This window comes from Oncorhynchus masou, chromosome 15, assembly GCF_036934945.1.
Source record: "Oncorhynchus masou masou isolate Uvic2021 chromosome 15, UVic_Omas_1.1, whole genome shotgun sequence".
NCBI classification, from domain to species: domain Eukaryota; kingdom Metazoa; phylum Chordata; class Actinopteri; order Salmoniformes; family Salmonidae; genus Oncorhynchus; species Oncorhynchus masou.
The window spans coordinates 52,490,726-52,517,010 of NC_088226.1; the positions used below are offsets into that span (position 1 = coordinate 52,490,726).

Consider the following 26,285-nt stretch of genomic DNA (forward strand, 5'->3'; position numbering starts at 1 on the left):
GGAAATTGAGTAAGTTGAGGTGACTAAACTGCTTGGAGTAAACCTGGATTGTAAACTGTCATGGTCGAAACATATTGATACAACAGCACTATCAGCAAGGCAGGTCCTACAGGCCCTAGTTTGTCGCACCTGGACTGTGTGGTCAGGTGTGACAAAAGAGGGACTTAGGAAAATTGCAATTAGCTCAGAACAGGGCAGCACGGCTGGCCCTTGGATGTACACAGAGAGCTAACATTAATAATATGCATGTTTATCTATCCTTGCTCAAAGTAGAGGAGAGATTGACTTCATCACTACTTGTATTTGTGAGAGGTTTTGACATGTTGAATGCACCGAGCTGTCTGTTTGAACTACTGGCGCACAGCTCAGACACCCATGCATACCCCACAAGACATGCCACCAGAGGTCTCTTCACAGTCAAGAACAGACTATGGGAGGCGCACAGTACTGCATACAGCCATGACTACATGGAACTCTATTCCACATCAAGTAACACATGCAAGCAGTAAAATTACATTTAAAAAACAGATAAAAATACACCTTATGGAACAGCGGGACTGTGAAGAGACACAAGCACAGACACATGCATACAACAATAACATACACGCTATACACACACGTACATATGGCTTTAATGTTGTAGATATGTGGTAGTAGAGCAGTGGCCTGAGGGCACACTTCATGTGTTGTGAATGTGTTTTTAAAATTGTATAACTGCCTTAATTTTGCTGGACCCCAGGAAGAGTAGCTGCTGCCTTGGCATTGGGGATCCATAATAAGTACAAGTAGAAATATACACCTCCGGGTGGCCAAATAGCCTGAGTAACATTCCAGGCTGGAATTCTAATGGGCAGATTAGTGTGAGAGCATGGTAAATAGCAGCTTCTAAAGCAAATGCCATCTGTCTCTCTCTGTGCGACGGGTAGCATGTGTCAGAGGAGGGGCACTGTGCTGTGCTGTGGCCAGTCCCTGTTGCTCAGGCCTTGTTATTTGATGTCTAAATGAAATGTGAAGAAGGCCCCATGTTGGAACGTGTGTGTGTAGCCAGTGGAGCGCAGCCAATGATGTTGCGATTTATCATCGTGGAGAGTGCTGAGCTGCAAGCCCCAGAGACAGACACACACACTGCTCACATTAGTTGGTGCATGCTGGCTCCCTCAGGTGTCCTGATTGAAAACTATTTTTTTATCCAAACATGACCAATAAACTTATCCCCCACACTAGAAACCAAGTTGAATGAAGTAAACTTCTCCTCTTCCACCTCAGGTGTGGCACAGCAAGGGATGTTTGTTCATTTGTGTAAACCAACGGAAACGTGTTTCCCCTTGACGATAAGTGTAATGTCCTCATTCAGTTAATGAGTTTATCATGTTATCGTGGAGTCATTGGAGGGGAAGTGTATCCTCGAGGAAGGGTATAGATAACACATAGGCTTTGATATGTTATGAAGGATGGGGAGACATTCTGCCATGAGGGTTCTGATCTGTTTGTTCTCACATCATTATTGGAATTGACTAATTGCTATGTGGGCCAGCTGCTCTATATCATGACATAAAACAGCAGTATCTGCTTTAGTGATTTGACCAATGGATGCTCACTATTCACCACTCAAGACAAAGGTCCTCTGCAATACCAAGCCAATATGGCTGTTCCACTGATGTCAGAAGGTGAATTCACCAATTTGTAAGTCGCTCTGGATAAGAGCGTCTGCTAAATGACTTAAATGTAAATGTAATATAACTAGTAATGCCGTGCAAAACATCTTAGATTGAATCATTCTGACATTGCTCTCCCCGGCTGACATTGTGTACATTACATTGCATGGATGAACTAGTCTAATTTGAGGTGTTGCCTGGTGCAATGGAGAAAGCCGTTACATTAATCATTAACTAACCAACTGCATTGTTTTGATTTGAGCTGTTTAAATTTGCAGTGAATATTATGTGAATGTGTGGGGATGTCTGGCTAGCATGCCATACCCCTCTGGGATGGCAGAGTTGCAGGAAGCCTGGTTTGGAGGGAGTGTTGCTGGTGATTGGCCTTTCTAAATGGGGACTTTGTTTCTATGCCAGAATCTGAGGCTCTTTCCTCTTGTTTGCTGCAGGTCAATACACAGACTGTCACAGCTGGAGCGATTAGACTTGGGAAGCAATGAATTCACTGAACTGGTAAGAAAAGAGGCTATTTGAAGACGCCAGTCACATGGACAGCAGCTGTCACCACACAGGCATCCATGGCCCAGAAGACCTGGGGGACAAGTCAGAGCAGGACCCCCCTCAATCTGCTCTACACCCTCATTAGGTCTCCAGCATTGCTCCCCCGCCCGCTGTGTGTGTGTGTGTGTGTGCGCGTGTTTGGGCGGGCAGGCATTTGTGTGTGCGTGAGTGTGTGCCTGTGGATAGTTGGTGGGTGTGCAGGCAGGCGTGTGTGTGTGTGTACACTTGATGCATTATTTACTAGGGTAGCTCAAATGTGCACGACTTGGCACATCAAGACACCCACCACTGAGCACATTTTAATTGGCTGTTGGAGCTGGAGTAAACAATGGCAGGGAATTTATCAAACAATCCAGCCCTATCCCCCTGCACTGTGCTTGATGCTGGCCATGTCACATTAATTTAGTGGTTGTCTAAATCAATCGCCTGGTCTGTAAGCGGTAAATGACCACAGAGTCTGGAGAAAACATTGAGTCTGAAACCAAAGAGTAAGCCATGATTGTGTTTTTTTTAGCTAGTGATTTGACTAGTTTACCTTTCTTTTAACCCTCCCTTTTCATCCTATTGGCTATGTTCTCTGGACCGTGTTCTGTGTATTTATCTCACTGATTAGTGGTCCGGAGTGGTATACTACAAAGCAGGATCAATGAGTTAGCCAGTTAACTTTGATTAACAACCAGAAATGACTTGATTTCCTGGTTCATTATGAAAGCTAAACCGAGATATGTGTTTTTGGAAGTTGAGTCAAAGAGACCATGCCCATTTCAACCTTTCGAAAAAATTTAAACATGATTTCAGAATATTTAGGCTAGTTATCTGGCTAACTCATTGATCCTGCATTGTAGTATACCCCTCAAGTTTAGAGCAGAGTAATAGAACAGAGGAGGGAGATAAAAACAGTCATACTATTCCCAGGTTCTCAGAATGGGAAATGGATGATACACTAGAAAGCTACTGTGAGGGCAAGGTTTGATCAAAATGCTGCATGGTCATTGACCAACAATCCATGGGATATCTGGAAGGGGGCGATATGAAGTGTGAGGATGCAAAATGCTCAGGGAGGGAGGCCTTTCAAGGGTGTAACGTAACGTCTCAAAGTCATCCCTGGTTAACAAGATCTCACACTGTGCTGGGGCTGAGGACTGGGGAGCCCTGGGGAGAGCTGCTGGCTGGAGCCATGCATGACATGCTCTGTGCCACAGGTCCCACTGATGCCTTAAATGTGCATTTGTAAATGTGCTGTTAGTGTGAAGCCCGGGCTGCCTCCACAGAGCCCTCTGCATTGCACACAGCAGCACCTAGCAGCACCTGCCGCCTCCTCACTGAAGGGGAAAGACAGACCAGCACAAATAGTCAGCTCAGAGTGACTCCCAATGTTTTCCTACTCTTTCTCATGCAATAGTCTTAACTCCCAATCTGTGCCCTACTTAAATACAAGCATTTCTCCCTCTACTTATGACCTGTCTGATTCTCCCAGTGGTTCCCATCCCTTTTCAGTTTTTCTACCACCAACTGATTTTTGCTCTGCCTGAAGTACCCCCTCGTGTGCATTTTACCAGTAGGCCTATGGGCTCATGAGTCTTCTCAAGTACCCCTGGTGGATAGGCCCAGTACCCCCTGGGGTCCTAGTGCCTCTGGTTGGGAACCACTGCTCTAACTCATCCCCATTCAAGGACTCCTGTTGCTTTTTGCTGATAGTGTGAGCAACATTACCAATTGCCATCTCAATTCCCCTCAGATAGAACCCTCTAGTGTAGCTTTATTGCCTGGTGATTTTGAAGCCCAGGGAAAATAGAGTGCATTTTCTCACATTCCTTAAGCTGTTGTTGCTTCCTTGTCTACCCTATACTTTGTGCCAACATGCATTTTCTTCAGCTGATGGTTTTTGTGGTGAATCTTAGACTATGTAAAGTGTTTTTCAGCCCTGAGAATGAATGGACTTTATCCACCCTGGTTTACTGGTATTGTTTTGTGGAGGGAGACAGCTTTCAGTCAAAAGAGCTTCTAAGAGGCTGACTGAACCAGAGGCTCTATGAAAGCTCTCTCCAATGGATTTAAGCTCATGCCTTATTTTAGTGGCAATCAGTCTTCAGCTGAGAAGCTGTATATTAATACCCAGTTTTACTAAACTGCCAACATTTACATGTATAAGACCAGGATTCAGAAGACCTTTAGCTTTTTTGACATACAGTGCCTTGCGAAAGTATTTGGCCCCCTTGAACTTTGCAACCTTTTGCCACATTTCAGGCTTCAAACATAAAGATATAAAGCCCCCTTAAAGCCCCCTTAAGTTAATACTTTGTAGCGCCACCTTTTGCTGCAATTACAGCTGTAAGTCGCTTGGGGTATGTCTCTATCAGTTTTGCACATCGAGAGACTGAAATTTTTTCTGATTCCTCCTTGCAAAACAGCTCGAGCTCAGTGAGGTTGGATGGAGAGCATTTGTGAACAGCAGTTTTCAGTTCTTTCCACAGATTCTCGATTGGATTCAGGTCTGGACTTTGACTTGGCCATTCTAACACCTGGATATGTTTATTTTTGAACCATTCCATTGTAGATCTTGCTTTATGTTTTGGATCATTGTCTTGTTGGAAGACAAATCTCCGTCCCAGTCTCAGGTCTTTTGCAGACTCCATCAGGTTTTCTTCCAGAATGGTCCTGTATTTGGCTCCATCCATCTTCCCATCAATTTTAACCATCTTCCCTGTCCCTGCTGAAGAAAAGCAGGCCCAAACCATGATGCTGCCACCACCATGTCTAAAAGTGGGGATGGTGTGTGATGAGCTGTGTTGCTTTTACGCCAAACATGACATTTTGCATTGTTGCCAAAAAGTTCAATTTTGGTTTCATCTGACCAGAGCACCTTCTTCCACATGTTTGGTGTGGCTTGTGGCAAACTTTAAACAACACTTTTTTATGGATATCTTTAAGAAATGGCTTTCTTCTTGCCACTCTTCCATAAAGGCCAGATTTGTGCAATATACGACTGATTGTTGTCCTATGGACAGAGTCTCCCACCTCAGCTGTAGATCTCTGCAGTTCATCCAGAGTGATCATGGGCCTCTTGGCTGCATCTCTGATCAGTCTTCTCCTTGTATGAGCTGAAAGTTTAGAGGGATGGCCAGGTCTTGGTAGATATGCAGTGGTCTGATACTCCTTCCATTTCAATATTATCGCTTGCACAGTGCTCCTTGGGATGTTTAAAGCTTGGGAAATCTTTTTGTATCCAAATCCGGCTTTAAACTTCTTCACAACAGTATCTCGGACCTGCCTGGTGTGTTCCTTGTTCTTCATGATGCTCTCTGTGCTTTTAACGGACCTCTGAGTCTATCACAGTGCAGGTGCATTTATACGGAGACTTGATTACACACAGGTGGATTGTATTTATCATCATTGGTCATTTAGGTCAACATTGGATCATTCAGAGATCCTCACTGAACTTCTGGAGAGAGTTTGCTGCACTGAAAGTAAAGGGGCTGAATAATTTTGCACGCCCAATTTTTCAGTTTTTGATTTGTTAAAAAAGTTTGAAATATCCAATAAATGTTGTTCCACTTCATGATTGTGTCCCACTTGTTGTTGATTCTTCACAAAAAAATACAGTTTTATATATTTATGTTTGAAGCCTGAAATGTGGCAAAAGGTCACAAAGTTCAAGGGGGCCGAATACTTTCGCAAGGCACTGTAAGAAGACCTTCAGCACAAGCAGCTCATTGATATGAATGAGACTGAAAACGTTGTCTGTCTTACTCTAGGCTAAGCACATGCAATGCAGAAGATGCAGATGTAAAAACGTCTGCCACTGACAGAACTACAGGAAAGTGCAACATCAGAGGTGATGACCTCAGCACATTTGGCTCCAGCTGAGTCAAGAACAGATGCTGAGGTGTGTGTCACAGTGGCAGAGAGTGATTCAGGGAGTACTGTGAGGAAAGTTTCCTAATTAGTCCCTGCCTGGTGAAGGAAGAGAGGTTTGGGGAGGGGGGGGTGCTGGTGCTCAGAGGGCCGGTGGATGGCATCAGCAATTACATCGCAGGGCTTCAAAGACGGACAAGAAGACATGCCTCTGCACAGGAAGCTCCACTGCACCGAGCACTAACCATGTGTTTCATCTCTATCCGGAGAGAACCGGAGATATGGCCAAGGTGCCAACCAAACCCCTCTCTTTGTTTCTCATTAAAACTTACAAGCAAAACAGTGTGGTGCTACTGTACTGACTCCAGCTCTACTGTACTGTAGATTGTGAGTAGTGGAGTATTGACTCATATTACACTCAACACACTCAACACTTCATGAGTTTAATGGGGATTTGGAGATTTTGTGTGATGTTTTGGGAGGGTAGGGGACACAGAAACTACAGAGTTTTTAGCAGCGCTTCCATTACCCAATGCCAGTCAACCTTGTTTATACCCTTGGTGGGAAGGGAACTTAATTAGTTTTTGTTTGAAGTTTGCTAACAATTTCTGGTTCAGTAGTTAATAGAATATGCATAGCATCAGTTTGATTTTAGATTGCTATGTTGTAAAGGCTCTGTTGATACTCTAGGAATTTCAATATTGTTTTAGGAAGTGGTTGTGTACCTCCTGTTTTTGTTGTTGTTAGGTTTTGCCTGATTCCATACTGAGATTCTATCAACTTCTATCACAAATTATGTAACTGAAGCAAGCACATCCAGTTTTTTTAGGAGCATGCCCTTTCCAAACTTAATAAAACATCACAACTTTTTAGTGAACACACAAGGTACTGTAGCTTCCCTCACAACCGTCATTGAAAGGCCGTCATTGAAAATAAGAATTTGTTCTTAACTGACTTGCCTAGTTCAATAAATGCAACATATGTAAAATAGCAAGAGATTAGCAATAAAACTTCACATTTTTCTCCATGCCCCATGGCATAAAAAAAATTGTTATAGACACAAAAAAGGTCCGTCCTTGCTCGAACCTTGCGGGGGCCCCGGTAAACTGTGCTATGCCACTGAGTAAAGCCACACCATGCTGCGAAAAGAAATACATGAGAAAGATTGAAATTGATTAGGGCAGCATGAAGGACCGTGAGGTCTGTCACCTAGTCTCCCAGCCAAGTCTAATGGAGTGATTTCACATAGTCAGGTAGAGCCTTTAGTCCCGATAGTCACACAGTCTGTCTAGACCTCTCCACACGTCTGTATCGAACACAATCACTCACAGGACTCTATACGAGATTCAAACGCACTGCTTCCATTATAGAATACGGAACGTGAGATTAATTCTAGAATACATCTGGAGGAGCGACTCTGCACCACTCATTGTGCAAATGCCATCATTGACATGCCTACTTTGTTTAGTAATTATGCCCATTGGTATTGTTATTCACTTCTTATATTAATTGGTGTTAAAACCGCACTTCATTTACTTAAAACTACATACCACTTGCCAGCCTGCCCATGAGACAAAATGGCCAGGGCTTTCTTATCTCTCTGCCTTAGTTTCTGGGATATTTTTTACTGTCCAGCCCTCGTGCGCTGGTTCTAGACACAGACGTAATGTGTGTGTGTTTTGTGTTTCAGCCTGAAGTCCTGGAGCAGATCCATAACCTAAAGGAGCTGTGGATGGACAACAACTCACTGCAGACAATACCTGGGGTAGGCCTACACCTCCATTTATTATCTGTCTGTGTCATTTTTCATTGGCCCTGATGAAGTCTGTGTATGGGCAGTGATGCGCTAGTTAGTTCATGTGGGTCAGTGCATAGGGGTTAGTTATGCACCACCATAGGGCAACCTTTGAAAAAAGTTCCCTCAAACCCCTGTTTTCTTTGCTCTGTCTCCCACCCCCTCTAACAATTCAATTCAAGGGGCTTTATTGGCATGGGAAACGTGTTAACATTGCCAAAGCAAGTGAGGTAGATAATATACAAAAGTGAAATAAACAATAAAAATGAACAGTAAACATTAAACATACAGAAGTTTCAAAACAATAAAGACATTACAAATGTCATATTATATATATATCTTCGGTGTGTATATATATATATATACAGTGTTGTAACAATGTACAAATGGTTAAAGTACACAAGGGAAAATAAATAAGCATAAATATGGGTTGTATTTACAATGGTGTTTGTTCTTCACTGGTTGCCCTTTTCTTGTGGCAACAGGTCACAAATCCTGCTGCTGTGATGGCACACTGTGGAATTTCACCCAGTAGATATGGGAGTTTATCAAAATTGGATTTGTTTTTGAATTCTTTGGATCTTTGTAATCTGAGGGAAATATGTCTCTCTAATATTGTCATACATTGGGCAGGAGGTTAGAAAGTGCAGCTCAGTTTCCACCTCATTTTGTGGGCAGTGAGCACAAGGCTCTCAAGAGAAGACAGGCTATGTCTGCCTACGGCATCCTTTCACAATAGCAAGGCTATGCTCACTGAGTCTGTACATATTAACATCCATCTGGCCATGTCTCTCAAAACCCTGCCTTCTTCTCTCTCTCTCCCCCACGCCCTCTAACATCTACCGCTTTGTCTCTCAAACCCCTGCTCACTCTCTCTCCCTTTTTTCTCTCTCTCTCTCTCTCTCTCTCTCTCTCTCGCTCTCTCGCTCTCTCTCGCTCTCTCTCGCTCTCTCTCGCTCTCTCTCGCTCTCTCTCGCTCTCTCTCGCTCTCTCTCCCTTTTCTCTCTCTCTCTCTCTCTCTCTCTCTCCCTTTTCTCTCTCTCTCTCTCTCTCTCTCTCTCTCTCTCTCTGTCTCTGTCTCTGTCTCTGTCTCTGTCTCTCTCTCTGTCTCTGTCTCTCTCTCTGTCTCTCACTCTCTCTCTCTCTCTCTCTCTCTCTCTCTCTCTCTCTCTCTCTCTCTCTCTCTCTCTCTCTCTCTCTCTCTCTCTCACATCCATCGCTCCATGTATCTCCCTCCCCTGCTTCTGAAGTGTATAGGGAAGCTGAGGCATCTGCGCTACCTGGACCTGGCTAAAAACAGGATTGAAAGCCTGGACACTGACATCTCTGGCTGTGAGTCCCTGGAGGACCTCCTGCTCTCCTCCAACATGCTGCAGCATCTGCCTGACACCATAGGTGAGGCCATAGAACGTCTCTGTTCTCTTCCCTCTGCAACAATAGTGTCTCCTGATTAGATTGTCTCTGCTCTCTGCCGTCTGCAACAATGGTATCACCTGGTTATAATCTCTCTGCTCTCTCCCATCTGCAACAAATGGTATCTCCTGGTTATATTGTCTCTGCTCTCTCCCGTCTGCAACCAATGGTATCTCCTGGTTAAGGAGAATAGAGAAAGGATCAAGAAAGGATGATTAGGAAAGAAGGCTGAGAGAGGATGATTAATTCTGTAATGACTGCATTCATCATGGTGGCTCCTCTCGGAGGCTGTTATCTGAGAGTGCATTTCCCTGAGTTGTTTTGTCATTAACAATCAAATGGCTTGCGTCATTAAAATGTAATTTGTATTTGAAGTGAAACATTTATTCGTTTGAATACTGGGATGTAATTTACACAAACTATGAAGTTATTTTGTACTTAGTAAGTTTTTAAATAATTTCCTGGCTGTACATTAATGAAATGGTAAGAGGATTATGTTGGCAATGGGTTTGAATAATTCCTTTTAACTGTGTTCTTCGCTTTTTGTTTTTGTTTGTTCCTTTTTTTAAATAATCAAATGAGTGTTTGACTCTATTGCAGGAATGTTGAAAAAACTCACAACATTAAAAGTGGATGACAACCAGCTCACCTCACTGCCTAACACCATTGGAAGGTGAGTACCTTATGAGACCGATTATGAAACCGATTGCACTATTTTGTTTACATACACTTCTTAGATTGCAATCCCAGAACTCCCCTCAAGTCGAATAAAATGTTTTGAAATTATTACGCCAAAAGCTGAACTACATTCCAACTCTTGTTTATTAGTTAATATCTATCATGGAACTGAATGGCAGTCAATTTTAGGGCATCTATTGCATAACCAAATGAATAGGCGTCAGAGACAGTAATTTTGATGGTAAAACCGGTTGACACGTTGAATCTCGTCTTCTCCGCCACTGGTTTGCTGCTGAGCTGAGCTGTATTCAACACGGCCTGTGGATAGAAGGGTTCTGAAACTCTGCTGAGTCTGGCACCTTCTCCTTGCTGCTCCTTCTCACCTCACATTGACTAACGCTGATTGGTTCCATCACTGTTCACACCAAGTAGAGTGATGCAGTACATTGTGTCTCATTGTGTCTGAGAGGAGATAGATAGAGAGAGATGGATAGATCTTTCTCTTTTTTTATTTTTCTCTCTCTCTTTCTCTCTTTTTCTCTTTCTCTCTCTTTCTCTTTCTCTTTTTCTCTCTCTTTCTCTTTTTCTCTCTCTTTCTCTTTTTCTCTTTCTCTCTTTCTCTTTCTCTCTCTTTTTCTCTTTCTCTCTCTCTTTCTCTTTCTCTCTCTTTCTCTTTCTCTTTCTCTTTCTCTCTCTCTCTCTTTTTCTCTTTCTCTCTCTCTTTCTTTCTCTCTTTCTCTCTTTCTCTTTCTCTCTCTTTTTCTCTTTCTCTCCTTTTCTCTTTCTCTCTTTCTTCCCCCCTCCGGCTTACCATTGTTCCAAAATGTGCACTGACATTTTGGGTGTATGCCATTCATTTGTTGTGGAATATGGCTCTCTGAGAGGAGTTGACTCTGTGCCCGTATTGCAGTTTCAACAGCCGGCCTAATATATTTGTTTTATTTGATATGCTGTATATGTTATATCAAAGGTTTAATCTGGAAAATATAATGGGTCAGAGGAAATTCTGTGGGTCAACTCTGAACATGCCATGTCATTGAGACTGTGATCTAATAGGTCAGGGGTCACCAACTTACAACTCATCATGTCATGTTCATCCTTATCCCCAAGCCTGTGATACTGTTTTCAGTGCACCTTTTTTTCTTGGTTTGTCATTGGTCGGTTTTGTGTGTTGTGGTTATTTCACATGCATCTAAAATGGGCCACTTAGTGGACGCGCCAAATTAGGGTAAGTAGACCGCGAATCACTGTCTCCTGTACACGTTCCTCCTCGCCACAGCATGTTTATTCAGGCAAGTGCTCACCTTAACGTTCCCTGTCTGTACTGTATGTTCCAGCCGGGGAAGGGGATCCAGTGAAAGTCCTGCATATGGGAGGCCAGCTGGGACAAATGTTAAGCTAATGACTCTGCTGTGTGTACAATAAATACAAATGAACTCTGTCCAGTGAGGGGAGGCTTCTCTTCCCCTCGTCCTCTCCTGGTCATATACACTGACATTGTACACTATACGCTCTGTTGGAGCTTGAATTTAGAATTGTTGGAGGCTGTGGGAGGACATTTTAAAGCTGGACAGTTGTTGATTTTGCTTACAAATCCAATGTCCTTTCAAATCTGACAAAGAGGCAAGGGCATTTGACTCAATAAACACTGTGGCTTTAGAGTTTAAGATATAGAGTGAAGTTTGTCATTCATGAAGTTCAATTGGAGAATAATATTCAATATATATTTTTAAAAGCATACTGTTGATTATATTCTGATTGAAAAGAGATACTGCACCACCAGATACTGATAGTGAAAGGGAGTCAGCAATATCAATGATTCATTTCCTCTCGTGGGATTAATACAGTTTATGTTCAAATCATGTTTATTTTATTTTAGTTTGCCTTCTAGAGGAGTATCTCATTCTATCAAGTCATGGTTTTTGAATATTGTCATGATTCTCACGAATCCACTTGATTGACCATTTTCACCTCTGTAGCCTGTACATGTCTTAGATGCATCTAGTGTTAAAGGGAACCCAATGAATATTTGTTTCCATGGACACCAAGGAGGGATCAAATATCTGAGGCTCCATCTGTCAACAAAAAATAATACAACCGGTGGCTGAAATTAATCTACCGGAGGCTTGTCCTCAAAGTGTTTGAGTGAAATAATATTTGTATCATTATGATATATCTAAATGTTCCACTTCAAGAATTCACAGCACATTTTTAGCAGACCAATGAAGTTGGTCTGTGCTTTGTAGGTTCTTAGCAAAATTATATGCAAATATTAACATGGTACATCAAAGACATGTGAAGTAGAGTATCTATGCAGAATTGTGATTTTTGCCTGTATTATTGTAGATAGTGTGTTGGTTATGTTGCGTCTATATTAATTTGTTGCTCTTACACCAATAACTAACCAAGTGAAAGTAGCTGTGGCACGAAGGATTCCTAAGGGCCGCTTTCTCCTCTCTCTATCTTTACCCAGTTTATCGCTTTTAGAAGAGTTTGACTGCAGCTGTAATGAATTGGAGTCCCTGCCCCCAACCATTGGCTACCTGCATAACCTCCGCACCTTTTCTGCTGATGAGAACTTCCTTGTTGAACTACCCAGGGAGGTACGTCTGTCTGTCCCACACCAATAACCTCACACTGATCCTATACACACATACAGTGGAGTTCGAAATTATTCAATCCCAATCGCTTGATAAAGATGAGCAAAACAGGTCCGATAACATGAAATCTTTTGCCAGATACAGATGCAGAACATACCTCATCCGTACTGTAAAATGTGGTGGTGGATAGTTGATGTTATGAGGCTATTTTGTTACCACTGGTCCTGGGATCCTTGTTAAGGTCAATGGCATCATGAACTTTACCAAGAGCGATTGTATTAGTATAAAACAAATATCATTTTTTTATATGTTTTTTGAGCATACAATATACCCTACATGACCAAAAGTATGTGGACACCTGCTCGTTTTTTAAATTTATTTTTATTTCACCTTTATTTAACCAGGTAGGCTAGTTGAGAACAAGTTCTCATTTGCAACTGCGACCTGGCCAAGATAAAGCATAGCAGTGTGAACAGACAACACAGAGTTACACATGGAGTAAACAATTAACAAGTCAATAACACAGTAGAAAAAAAGGGGAGTCTATATACAATGTGTGCAAAAGGCATGAGGAGGTAGGCGAATAATTACAATATTGCAGATTAACACTGGAGTGATAAATGTCAGATGATCATGTACAGGTAGAGATATTGGTGTGCAAAAGAGCAGAAAAGTAAATAAATAAAAACTGTGGGGATGAGGTAGGTGAAAATGGGTGGGCTATTTACCAATAGATTATGTACAGCTGCAGCGATCGGTTAGCTGCTCAGATAGCTGATGTTTGAAGTTGGTGAGGGAGATAAAAGTCTCCAACTTCAGCGATTTTTGCAATTCGTTCCAGTCACATCTCCTTCCAAAATCATGGGCATTAATATGGAGTTGTTCCTCCCTTTGCTGCTATAATAGCCTTCACTCTTCTGGGAAGGCTTTCCATTAGATGTTGGAACATTACTGCGGGGACTTCCATTCAGCCACACGAGCATTAGTGAGGTCACCCATTGATGTTGGGCAATTAGGTCTGGCTTGAAGTCGGGCTTTCCAATTCACCCCAAAGGTGTTCCATGGGGTTGAGGTCAGGGCTCTGTGCAGGCCAGTCACGTTCTTCCACACTGACCTTACTTTGTGCAGGGGGGCATTGTCATGCTGAAACAGGAAAGGGCCTTCCCCAAACTGTTGACAAAAAGTTGGAAGAACAGAATCATCCAGAATGTCATTGTATGCTGTAGCTTGAAGATTTCCTTTCACTGGAACTAAGGAACCACGAAAAACAGCCCCAGACCATTATTCCTCCCCCACCAAACTTTACAGTTGGCACTCTGCATTGGGACAGGTACTGTTCTCCTGTCATCCGCCAAACCCAGATTTGTCCAATGGACTGCCAGGTGGTTAAGCATGATTCATCACTCCAAAGAACGCGTTTCCACTGCTCCAGAGTCCAATGGAGGCGTACTCCGATTTTATACACCTGTCAGCAACGGGTGTGGCTGAAATAGCCAAATCCACTAATTTGAAGGAGTGTCCACATACTTTTGTGTATATATAGTGTATCTCAGTATTTGTGTTATTTATTTTACACTGTCTTTTTTGCTCGTCTTTATCAGGGGAACCAATAATTCCAGACCCCACTGTACACTCACACACAATGCATGTATTTCTGTAATTGATATGGTTTGGTGAAAGGAAGATGGAAAGTGATTATTGAAATGTATGCTTGCATCCCTTTTGTTGCAGATTGGGAACTGTAAGAATGTGACAGTCATGTCGTTGCGCTCCAATAAGCTGGAGTTTCTACCTGACGAAATTGGGCAGATGACCAAGCTACATGTTCTCAATTTAAGCGACAATAGGTTACTATTGGTTACCACACACACACACACACACACACACACACACACACACACACACACACACACACACACACACACACACACACACACACACACACACACACACACACACACACACACACACACACACAGTGAATCCATATGTTCCTCACACTCTCCTTGATAAGGAAACAGCTTAATACTGTAGGCTTGCGTTTTGTGTCTATTTATTTACATAGTGCGTAGGTGGAATGGGACATTCTTCTGAGGAGTTTATATAAACTAGTGGTTATTATTTTGCTAATGGCCCATTAAGATAGCTGCACAACATTAGAAAGCACTTCCCCTGCCCCCGGGCTAATTAAGCTCTTTATGAGATGTTTAGTTGCTCTGCCAGTGATTTACTGGATCCAAGGTAATTAAACCATACTATCACTAAATACACGGCACCCATTAGGCAGACCTGTGTCCACATGTGACACCACATAGGCTTCCTCAGAACGAGGATCCAGTCACTCCAACCCTGCTTCGTTTTACCTACGGTAGCCATCAACACTCTCCCACTGACAGATTTCTGTTGTCAAAGTTCACTGAGCGTGTTGCCACGGGAACTTACTTTTTCCCCTTTGTGTGTTGGTTAACTTTCCTGTGTGGTGGGTGTCAGTCAGTCAGAGGCAGGCAGGCTGTGATTGTCTTTGGCAGAGGAATAGTCTTGGCTTTTCACATTGGACTATATGTCAATCTGTGTCCTTGAACACATCAGAACACAATGTGCCTCTTACACACTCTGTGGAGAAGTATGTGAAGTTGTGCTCAAGCCACTTGTCTGAATTATTTCCATATAATCACTTCTCACTTTTAATCACAAATTAAGTAACCTTTTGAAGTTTAATAAACAAAAATATGTACTCAATTAGATGATATGCCTTCTTACTCTCTATTTTTGTCTTCTTCTCCCTTACACAGATTAAAAAACCTTCCGTTCACTTTCACAAAACTAAAAGATCTTGCTGCTCTTTGGCTATCAGACAATCAGGTAAATATGATCTTATGTGTTGTTTTCTTGGGAAGAAAGTACATTTACTGATACATTCTAATAATGTAATACCTGTGTATCAGCGGTACTTGAAGAGTTAATGATGTGTGCTGTGTGCAGTCCAAGGCCCTGATCCCTCTCCAGACCGAGGCCCATCCAGAGACCAAGCAGAGGGTCCTCACCAACTACATGTTCCCTCAGCAACCACGACATGATGAGGGTGAGCTAGAAATGACATGTAACGAACGCATGCTGACATGAGGGGAAATCCTGACAGCCAACTATTCCCTCAAAGTGGATGTAGTACTACTATCAAATCAAATGTTATTAGTCACTTGCGCCAAATACAACAGGTTTAGACCTTACAGTGAAATTCTTATTTACGAGCCCCTAACGAGCGGTGCAGTTTCAAAGAAATATGGATAAGAACAAGAGATAAAAGTAACAAGAAATTAAAGAGCAGCATTAAAAAATAACAATATATACAGGGGGGTGTCGGTACAGAGTCAATGTGAGGTGGCACCTGTTAGTTGAGGTAGTAGGTACATGTAGGTAGAGTTATTGAAGTGGCTATATGCATAGATGACAACAGAGAGTGGCAGTGATGTGGAGGGAGGACGGGGGAGGGGGGGGGGGCAATGCACAGTCTGGGTAGCCATTTGACTAGATGTTCAGGAGTCTTATGGCTTGGCGGTAGAAGCTGTTTAGAAGCCTCTTGGACCTAGACATGGCACTCCAGTACTGCTTGCCATGCGGTAACAGAGAGAACAGTCTATGACTAGGGTGGCTGGAGTCTTTGACCATTTTTAGGGCCTTCCTCTGACACTGCCTGGTATAGAGGTCCTGGGTGGCAGGAAGCTTGGCCCCAGTGATGTACTGGGCCGTACGCACTGCCCTCTGTAGTGCCTTGCGGTCGGAGGCTGAGCAGTTGCCGTACCAGGCAGTGATGCAACCAGCTCTCGATGGTGCAGCTGTAGAACCTTTTGAGGATTTGAGTACCCATGCCAAATCTTTTGTCTCCTGAGGGGGAATAGGTTTTGTCGTGCCCGCTTCACGACTGTCTTGGTGTGCTTGCACCATTTTTAGTTTGTTGGTGATGTGGACATCAAAGAACTTGATGCTCTTACCCTGCTCCACTGCAGTCCCATTGATGAGAATGGGGGTGTGCTCGGTCGTCTTTTTCCTGTAGTCCACAATCATCTCCTTTGTCTTGATCACGTTGAGGGAGAGGTTGTTGTCCTGGCACCACACGGCCAGGTTTCTGACCTCCTCACTAAAGTCAGACCAGTTCCGAAATAGCCCGTGGAAAAAAAGACCTAAACAGACCCGTGCTGGTTCAGATCCGAGATACTCGTTCAGATCCGAAGAGAAAGATGAAACCTCTAACAAATGACAAAACTGTTTGATGTGTAGCATATTCAAAACTTTATTCCCATCTTTTTATTGTTTTTTATTTTCCTAAATCAATAATTGTCCACTTTACAGTTCAGCTGTTAGAGATTTATGCGCTAAATGCATCAGGGCATTGCATGCATTTAGGCCTACATGTCTAGGCGTCCTCTCTATGATATTCATATATTTTAAAAATAAATGTAAAGGAGAAGAAGCTTAGGCTTAGCCCTAGAGAGACCGAGAGAAAGATAGAGATATGCCGAAGCCATGTTCCCGACACCGACCTGCATTTCTTTATACTTGTCTGCTCAGATATAGGCGTACAGAAGGGGGCTAATTTGTTAATTTTCAATTTAGAATATTTTGTATAAAGATAAGCATTTTACTGTTAGATTAAAGGAGTCACTTTGGTAGCCCTACCATTCTTCCTCACCTCAAGTTCAATTGTCCGGAGTCAGTTGGAGCACTGGTGTGCACTACCTTCGTAGGCCTGCAGTAGCTAAGCCTAATAATAACCATACCACACCAAAGTGTCTTTACTTTATTTCGGTAATATCCAAAGTAAGTCAAGTCATTGTTTATAGGGAAAATACGAACAGGTTGTTATATTGCGACATTAAATAAAGTTTGAATCTTTCCCTCTTTGGTTTTTGCTTTTCATGCTTTAAGTGCGAGTAGCCCCAGGCCAAGCAGTAATTCTATTATATTGTGGAAAATACAACATTACAGTTGGAACTTAATTTGACCAAAGAAAATGGCTCAACAATATGAAACAAACAGATTCTTAATTAGGCTTCCAATAATAACAAGTATATACAATAATAATAGTAAATAAGTAAAAGTTTGAAAATTCCATCAAACCTGACTAGCACACAGTCCATATTGCCGTGCCAACTGTGGTGGATATTATAAAATAAGGATTTGCTGGAGACCAAATTAAGGTTCTTTATATCTGAGCACAGAGGGAACAACAGAGTTACACTGCACAGTGTAGACAGCCAGCATTCTGAAGCATTGGGTGATAAGCAAATATCTTTATAGTTTCCTGTTATTAGGCGGGACTGTCAGTTCTCCTTTTATACAAGGACACATGAGCAAGCTGGTTTGCAACACAGGATGATTCTCCCGAGAACAGGAGATTATAATAGGATAGTTTCACAAGGTTAGTCACATGCTCAGTTATGTGGACACATACAGTTAAAATTTCCAGTTACACAACATTCTTATCATCTTTGTCCACTACAATTTTGAAACCTGTCCCCAAGGACATTGTCTTGTCGGCTTCTTTTCACTATACTCTTTCTCTTCTAACTTTAGTTTTACTTAAATGAAAAATATCTTCACAATCAACAGTAGCCTAGGCCAAGACTCCTTTCACTCTCTCTCTCTCGTTCTCTCTCGTTCTCTCGTTCTCTCTCTCTCTCTCTCTCTCTCTCTCATTCTCTCTCTCCTCAACAGCAGACACACGTGAGGTGAGCAGCCGGAAGCAGTTTCAGCTGTACATAAGCTATACGCTTTATTGAGTTGCAATTGGCTGACACAGATTATAAGCGTGTGCAGTTATCATCACCTCACACATTAAATTAACAGATGACGGGTCAAATCGGGTCCGGTCGGTAAATCCATTTTAATTGCACATACCTGAGACCCGTGGCAATTATATCAGACCCGACCCAGATCCGAACAGAAGTCAGCGTTTATGAGCCGTAGACGCTTGCGACTACTCGGATCTCGGAATTTCAGGTCTGTTGAACCCGTGAAGACCTCTATTTTGAGGGAGTTGTCAGGTGGTTAGGTTATGTGCCAGTGCACTGTATGCTGGTGGTGAAGTCAGTGACACCTCCCTGTCTCTCTGCCCATCCTCCGTAGACTACCAGTCAGACAGTGACAGTTTCAACCCCACCTTATGGGAGGAACAGCGTCAGCAGAGGATGACTGTGGCCTTTGAGTTCGAGGAGAAGAAGGAGGAAGAGGACAACTCTGGAAAAGTCAAGGTTTCATAGGACTTTTTGTTGAGCGTTTTGTTTTTATTTTGTTATTCCCGCTTATTTTTGCCCGTCCTCTGTCCAGGTTGAGATCAATCTGAAGCGCTACCCTACACCATACCCAGAGGATCTGAAGAACATGGTGAAGTCAGTGCAGAACATGGTGGGCAAGAACCAGCATCCCCTCAGCACTAACTGCTCTGGTACCAATATGGAGTCACGAAAACAAGAACAGTATGAGCCCCCCTGGCCCATGCCCCCCAAAGAGGTAACAGGCCAGGTCACACCACACACCCAGAGACGCTCTCTCTCATTCATATATATGTGTGTGTGTGTGTGTGTGTGTGTGTGTGTGTGTGTGTGTGTGTGTGTGTGTGTGTGTGTGTGTGTGTGTGTGTGTGTGTGTGTGTGTGTGTGTGTGTGTGTGTGTGTGTGTGTGTGTGTGTGTGTGTGTGTGTGTGTGTGTGTGTAAATGTATATGGTAATATATAATTTGTATATGTATGTATATATGTGTGTGTGTACATATATTTATATATATGTACAAAAACAAATGCATAGATTATACATTTTTGGATGAATGGGATAAATATGTTTCACTCAGAGTGTCCTGTTCCAGGTGATGGAGAGAGAGATGAAAGAGAGAGAAAGAGAGTTCAACAAGACTCAGATGACAGAGCAGGGTGTAATCCACAATTCTGCCATCGACATCCCAAAGCGCAAGGACAAGGAGGATCTGACTGAGAGCTCAGAGGTACAGGAACAATCTCTTTGTGGACATGTTATTAAGAAGGTTGTACTTATTACACTCTTGTAACACCAGGAAAACAAACTAAACAACAATTTGTATTGGGCACGATAAGCGAGGGAATAATGACATAAATGTTTACACTGCAGCCTCAAGGTCCTTTCAGGCGATTATGTCAGATTTAGTTGTCCTCAGTTGCCTCTGTTTCAACGTGAGAGTTCCGGTAAAGGTGAGACCAGTTGTACTGAACATAATTTCGAAAGATATAGATTAATGTAGGCTCAGCCCACTGGGCGCAGACGTCAGTTGTCAACTAATGTGAAATCAACCAAAAATGTGAACGACTGGCTCGATTCGGTCTTGTGTAGCAAAATTTGAAATTGTGTTTTTTTAGATTGGATAAAAGTAGAGACTCGGAGGTTGATGGTATATCATACACTACAGTTGAGGAACAATGGAAAAGTGATTCTGCTTTGAAAGTTGATTAACTTGTAACCCCACTTTTGAGAAAATGGCCCTTGAATGTTTAGGTACACCTACTGGACAGCCCTTCTTTGTTTACACCCATTCAGCATTGTTCACACCCTATTAAGCCTTAGGCCCACCCTTCTCTTTAAGGATTCCACATGAGGCCATGTTCTGAACAGTGGGTATGGTAGTGTACAACCAAAGATATCAAGACTAAAGGCTGGTTTATACTAGACATGTCTACAGTTGTTGCAGTGACATCATGAACATTCTATTGTCGTCCGACATCAAACTTGTCATTGTCGTTATGTAAAGGTATAAACACAAAAACAAGAGGCTGCATGATGGTCCAAAATAGCATAACTGGTGTATTTTAACACCAATAAACCCATCCGTTTAAAAATGAATTTAGGTTATGTCAATCTAGTAAACAAGTTAACTAAAAGCAACTTTCTAAACAATGTTTTGGTTTGTTTCTAGCTTGTTAATAAAAGCAGGGCATTCTACCGGAGATGTTTAGAACTTGGACACTGTCTCGTTGGCCTAACGTTAAATCCTAATTTGTCTTTCGTGCAGGTCATGTTGTTCTTCACATTAACATCCCTGCTAAACACACACTATATCAAGTAAAATCTAAGTTTATTTGTCACGTTCACAGAATACAGAAGGTGTAAACGGTACAGTGAAATGGTTACTTGTGGAGTATTTTGTTTAGACTTGAAGCTAGCTTGCTAAACAATGAATCATAATCCAAAATCATAATGTTACTACCATGCATAAATCTACAGATAGCTAAAGCTAACCAACTAGCTAGGTTCAATGTTAGCCAGGTTCAATGTTAGCTAGCTAGCTAGCATTAGGCTATAACGAGCAATGCAAATGTCTCTGAGATATGAGCAATGTTACTACACAGATCATACATGTCACTTTTGAAATGTACAATGTCTGAAAATGTAGCTATATTGATTATGCATGAACGCTTCTCCCTCTGTCACAGATGCCATGGTTGCCCACGACGGCCTTCTTCTGTGTTCTCTTTCAACTCCCTCCGCATTTGCAATCAAACTCCTGAATTTTCTCCATCTCCTTAGCTATCGTACTCTGCTTTCACCGGGCATTCCACTGATTTCAAAACTCGGGCCTCCAGAAAGTGGAGAGCCTTAGCAACACTTTTGCAGTTCTTCGTGGTGTCTTTCAAAAAAGCCACTTTAGAAAAATGACACATTTACACATACTAAGCAGCTCATGTTATAGACCGAAGCGCACTACATGGCAGACTAATCCGATCTCATCTCCTGGCATGTTCAGCCTATCCATTATCTCAACCAATCATGGCTAGCTGGAAGGTTCCTGTCTTTTTCCATGGCTAAACCAACTAGGCTCGTAATTTAACAATTTTATTCGGATTCGCAGGCATACACTTGTTATTAAGGTGCATGAAAGTTCACGTGTTCCAGAAGGCATTTCTGTCCAAAGGCACATTTGGATTCAAATAAATAAATAAATATTGCATTCATTGCCTCTCTTGTGAAGGCGTATTTTCCTGAAACGAGTCACAAATGTCACCCTGTCATTGACTTTAGGTACAAATGTTGGTGAAAAATATAGTAAATTCTCTTATGTTGATAACTTTTTGCAAATCCAATCAGTTTTCCACATTGATTCTACATCATCACATTTCATTTTTGGGTTGAAATGACATGGAAACAACATTGATCCAACCAATTTGTGCCCAGTGGGAGGGTTCAGTGTTTTTGACATACTGCCAGGCATGACAGAGCTTGAGAGGATGATGTATTAAATCCAGGGCCATGGAAGCTTTTTAGAGGTGATGTGAATAAAACCTGCAGAGATCATAGGATCCTTTCATCTGGAAGCCTCAAAGCCCCCATGATGGCCTCAACTGGGTCTTTGTTAAATCGTTAGCTCTCTTTCTCTGAATACGCAGAGGAGTTGAGTGTCTGCTGAGGTGCTGTTTTCATTGTTTTTTAATGCAGTGTGCGAAAAGGTGCATTATTTTGGCAAACATAATATCATATTGTGGCTAAAATGGAAGTTAACTCGGCCATAACTCAAATGTTAAGTATTAGTGTATTCGCAAGTCCCGAAGGGGTAACCTGGTGCTGAAGTTTTGGCTGTGATAAGGCTAGAAAAATACTGTACAATGAACAGCAGAGGCTGTTGAACAAATAGAGCAAAGGTCTGTGTTAAATGTCAATGGTATTCAGAGGCTAGATCTGAATAGGTAATCTCTAAACGCCTGTTCCCAGAGTCAAGCGGCCAGCATCTGGAGCTGAATAAAACAGGACATACAATATGTACTGTCTCTTGTATCTTCTTACGGTCATTTCTTTGTAAGCTCAGGCCATCGTGATTGATGGGGTTAAGTTTTGAATTACATAAATGTGTTCCGCAGGAGTTGATACTAGGACCTGTTCTTTTCACTATTTATATAAATGCTATTGGTCAATCGGTAAAGAAAATGTTTTTTAATATATATGCGATGATACTATGATGTACACAATTGCCTGAGTGCTGACCTGGCTGTGACAAAGCTACAGTCTGATTTTGCACTTGTGCAGGATCCCTTACTGATTTTATAACTCATACTTAATACAGGCAAAACTAAATAAGTGTTGTTTTCAAGTTTTCGCAAGATTGTCTCAGATGGATTACATCTTTACTCATCGAATGGTTCTATAATCGAACGAGTCCCTGCATACAAATACCTTGGTGTTTGGATTGACAATGATTGATCATTTTAAAAACATATGACTGAGCTATAAAGTTAGCTCTTTTTTTAAAACAGAGACCGTTCTTGTCTCTCTCTAGTCAGCAGGAAGCAGATGGTGCTGACAACCTTTCTACCTGTTCTTGATTATGGTGATACTATTTATCAAAGTGCAGCTGCCTCTACTCTTAAACCCCTGGATGCCGTTTCTCATAGCGCCCTTCATTTTATTACTCTTCACTGTATTCTTTAATAGAAGGTTGACTGGATCTCTTTGAAGTCACGTAGATCACATCATTACACTCTTGTTGTTTACAAAGCTCTGCTCCACAAACTTTCGACTTACTTAACATCTCTATTAAGATTTAAAATGACAAGTTATCAAACCTGTTCACGGGGTTGGTTGACTCTGGAGACTCCTTTGGTGTCTAGAGACTTAGGTGAATCAGCCTATAATTTCCTTCCACCTTATGTGTGGAATGATCTACAGTACACAATTGGTGCCTTTACTGCATTTCAGACGGTTGTTAGATGACCTTTTTACTGAAGAATGTGTCTTTTTTATGATTGTGTTTTTATTTTTGCCTATTGTTGTGTATAATAATGTGTATTTTGTTGTGCATATGAATGTGTAGTTTAATGTGTTTGTTGTATTTTGATGTGTATTGGGGTGCTTGAAAAGAGACCTTGGTTGCAGCATTGACTCCATGTCAAAATAAAGGTTAAATATTTTTTTTATAAATGTATGAGCCCAGGGTTTGGGGTGTAAATGCACTTATGCTGGTTGTTAGTCCTTTTAACATAGATTTAAGTTAAGATGATATGGGGATTTTTTTTAAATGTATTTTTTACCTGTAAGATAAAAATACATATAGAATCCCTTTTCCAGTAGAAATAGGTTCCAAGGTGTCAGCTAGAAACGGCTTATTTTCATTAAAGCTGGAAGGTCCTCCTGTGCTTGGCAAACTCTGCTATCGCTACCTCTCTTTGACAGAGCTGCAATGCCCTTTGACAGAGCTGCAATGTCCTGTGTGCTTTGTGTCCATTACTGCTTTGGATTCCCTCATGCTGTCTCCCCCCGCACAGCTCCAGGAAAAGAGACCCTTGAGTGACGCAATGAGAACTGGGGCACTGGGTGGGGGGTGCTGATGCCATAACCCATACTTCTTTACCTCACACATACTTTCTTTTTTGTAGAACCATGAACACTTCCTCTACATTTTTTATTTGTTTGTATGTGTGTTTGTTTGTTTGCTTAGATGTCTTTACATTGCGTGGTTCCCAAGCTGCCACAGCCAGAGAATACATCATCAGCCATTACAGCTTCTTCCTGTTTCTGCCTCATAGTAAGTGGCTGTGAGATCAGACATTAGGCAGTCTGCTCAACCACGGCTCAGCTGGCGTGACTTCACACTGCCTCTGTGCACCTTGACAAAGGCTATGAAACATCTGGAGAAACGAAGTCTGACTGGCATGAACCATGAAGATGAAAGAAAGCTAACAGCCACACTATCTATTGCAAAGATATGTTGATCTGTAATGTATATAATGTACAGTACTACAGCTGGACTTGAATTGTTTCATGTAAAGTCTGTGGATCATGACTGGTAAAACTCTGCTTATACAGTACACTGTATTGTAGCTTATATAGCTGTTAGTTTTGTGTGCAAATGGGCAGAAGACTGGCAGTGCCAAGGCTAACTCCAGCACTTAGTGGCATTACACACTACAGTTTCTACACAGCTGTTTGTTATGAGTTAATCAAGCATTCATTTGAGATGTGGTCAAAGCATCGAGCCTGCCTTGTCAATTACTCCCAGGCACAGAGAAGGTCAATTATTGAAACATAACCTTGGGAGTGATTTAAGGTGGCATTTTTACCCAAAGCAGAAAACGGTGCAGCTGTCAAAATGGACTGAATCACTTTGAATACTTGAAATGGAGGTGTATATATATGTCAAATTGAGCTTTGAATGCAACCGTTACACGACAGCATCGTTGCGTGTCATTTAACTTCTGCACTGAACATGCTAAACCCTCATAGTATGAAATTATAGCTTTTACAACATATACCGCACGACTATTGGAAATTGTTGCAGCTTCTTTTTACACTTGCGCCACTTATTTGCATTGTAAAAATGACAGAGACAGGAAATGGAGTGAGATTCAGATATGTCAGTAAGACGCTGCTGTGTAGTGGGTGTTCTTGGGATGTGGTTCCTGGGGATTGCCAGGCAACCTGGGCTGGTGGTGTCTCCTCGCTCAGCAAACTCAGCCTGCCCTGTGGGGGAACAGTGAGCAGAGCAGGGCTGCAGATGTGGGACATCAGGTGTGGGAAGCAGGCACTCCTGTCTCAAACAGCTGGCCTTCTGGGCACCAAGATAGCAGGAAGTCACAGATAGGACATGCTCCAGTGGACCCCACTGAGAAATAGAGAAAATATATCAGTTCCTGGAGACACTATGAGTGCAATATATACAAGCAGTACAATAATGAACAGTTATGTACGATATTTGTGTCCTTCAGTTAGTTCCTCCCTCAGGAACCTCACCAAAATTGTTGAGTTAAGTCGGTAAGGTGTTAAAGAAGCTGTGTGTGTGTTTTTATGTTTCTGTCTTTTGTTGTGTAATAACACATTTTTCTTCTCAGGATTCTATGGGCGGCTCTCCGAATGACATCCGTATCTCTGATATGAGGCCCACCCTGGTGGAACCGCCCATGTACAAACCAAAAGTTGTATTACTGGGGAAAGACCAGAAAGGTAGGCCCCAAACTTTTGTCGCTGGTATTCTAATTCAGTACAAACACAACCAATATCATTTAACTTCATGCGACGAGCAATCCCGTATCCGGGATCCTATTTATAGCCTCAAGCTCATTAGCATAACGCAACGTTAACTATTCATGAAAATCGCAAATGAAATGAAATAAATATATTTGCTCTCAAGCTTAGACTTTTGTTAACAACACTGTCATCTCAGATTTTCAAAATATGCTATTGAACTATAGCTAAACAAGCATTTGTGTAAGAGTATTGATAGCTAGCATAGTTATAAGCCTAGAATTCAGCCAGCAACATTTTCACAAAAACAAGAAAAGCATTCAAATAAAATCATTTACCTTTGAAGAACTTCAGATGTTTTCAATGAGGATACTCTCAGTTAGATAGCAAATGTTCAGTTTTTCAAAAAATATTATTTGTGTAGGACAAATCTCTCCGTTTTGTTCACGTTTGGCTACGAAAAAAACCTGTATCCAGTTATAGCCTCAAGCTCATTAGCATAACGCAACGTTAACTATTCATAAAAATCGCAAATGAAATGAAATAAATATGCTAGCTCTCAAGCTTAGCCTTTTCTTAACAACACTGTCATCTCAGATTTTCAAAATATGCTTTTCAACCATAGCAAAACAAGCATTTGTGTAAGAGTATTGATAGCTAGCGTAGCATTTAGCGGGCAACATTTTCACAAAAACCAGAAAAGCATTCAAATAAAATAATTTACCTTTGAAGAACTTCGGATGTTTTCAATGAGGAGACT

General features: G+C 41.8%; 1 protein-coding gene across 1 annotated transcript in view; it reads left to right on the top strand.

Moving 5' to 3' along the window:
• LOC135556428 (leucine-rich repeat-containing protein 7-like) overlaps positions 1-26,285 on the top strand; it is a 149,020-nt gene that overhangs the window by 92,882 nt on the left and 29,853 nt on the right. Inside the window, exons 7-19 of the mRNA XM_064989633.1 lie at positions 2,105-2,168; positions 7,762-7,836; positions 9,117-9,261; positions 9,880-9,952; positions 11,168-11,185; positions 12,431-12,560; positions 14,289-14,404; positions 15,350-15,419; positions 15,540-15,639; positions 18,681-18,805; positions 18,882-19,064; positions 19,416-19,550; positions 25,393-25,504. Coding sequence (XP_064845705.1) covers positions 2,105-2,168; positions 7,762-7,836; positions 9,117-9,261; positions 9,880-9,952; positions 11,168-11,185; positions 12,431-12,560; positions 14,289-14,404; positions 15,350-15,419; positions 15,540-15,639; positions 18,681-18,805; positions 18,882-19,064; positions 19,416-19,550; positions 25,393-25,504 — 1,346 coding nt within the window. The remainder of the gene's footprint in view (positions 1-2,104; positions 2,169-7,761; positions 7,837-9,116; positions 9,262-9,879; positions 9,953-11,167; positions 11,186-12,430; positions 12,561-14,288; positions 14,405-15,349; positions 15,420-15,539; positions 15,640-18,680; positions 18,806-18,881; positions 19,065-19,415; positions 19,551-25,392; positions 25,505-26,285) is intronic.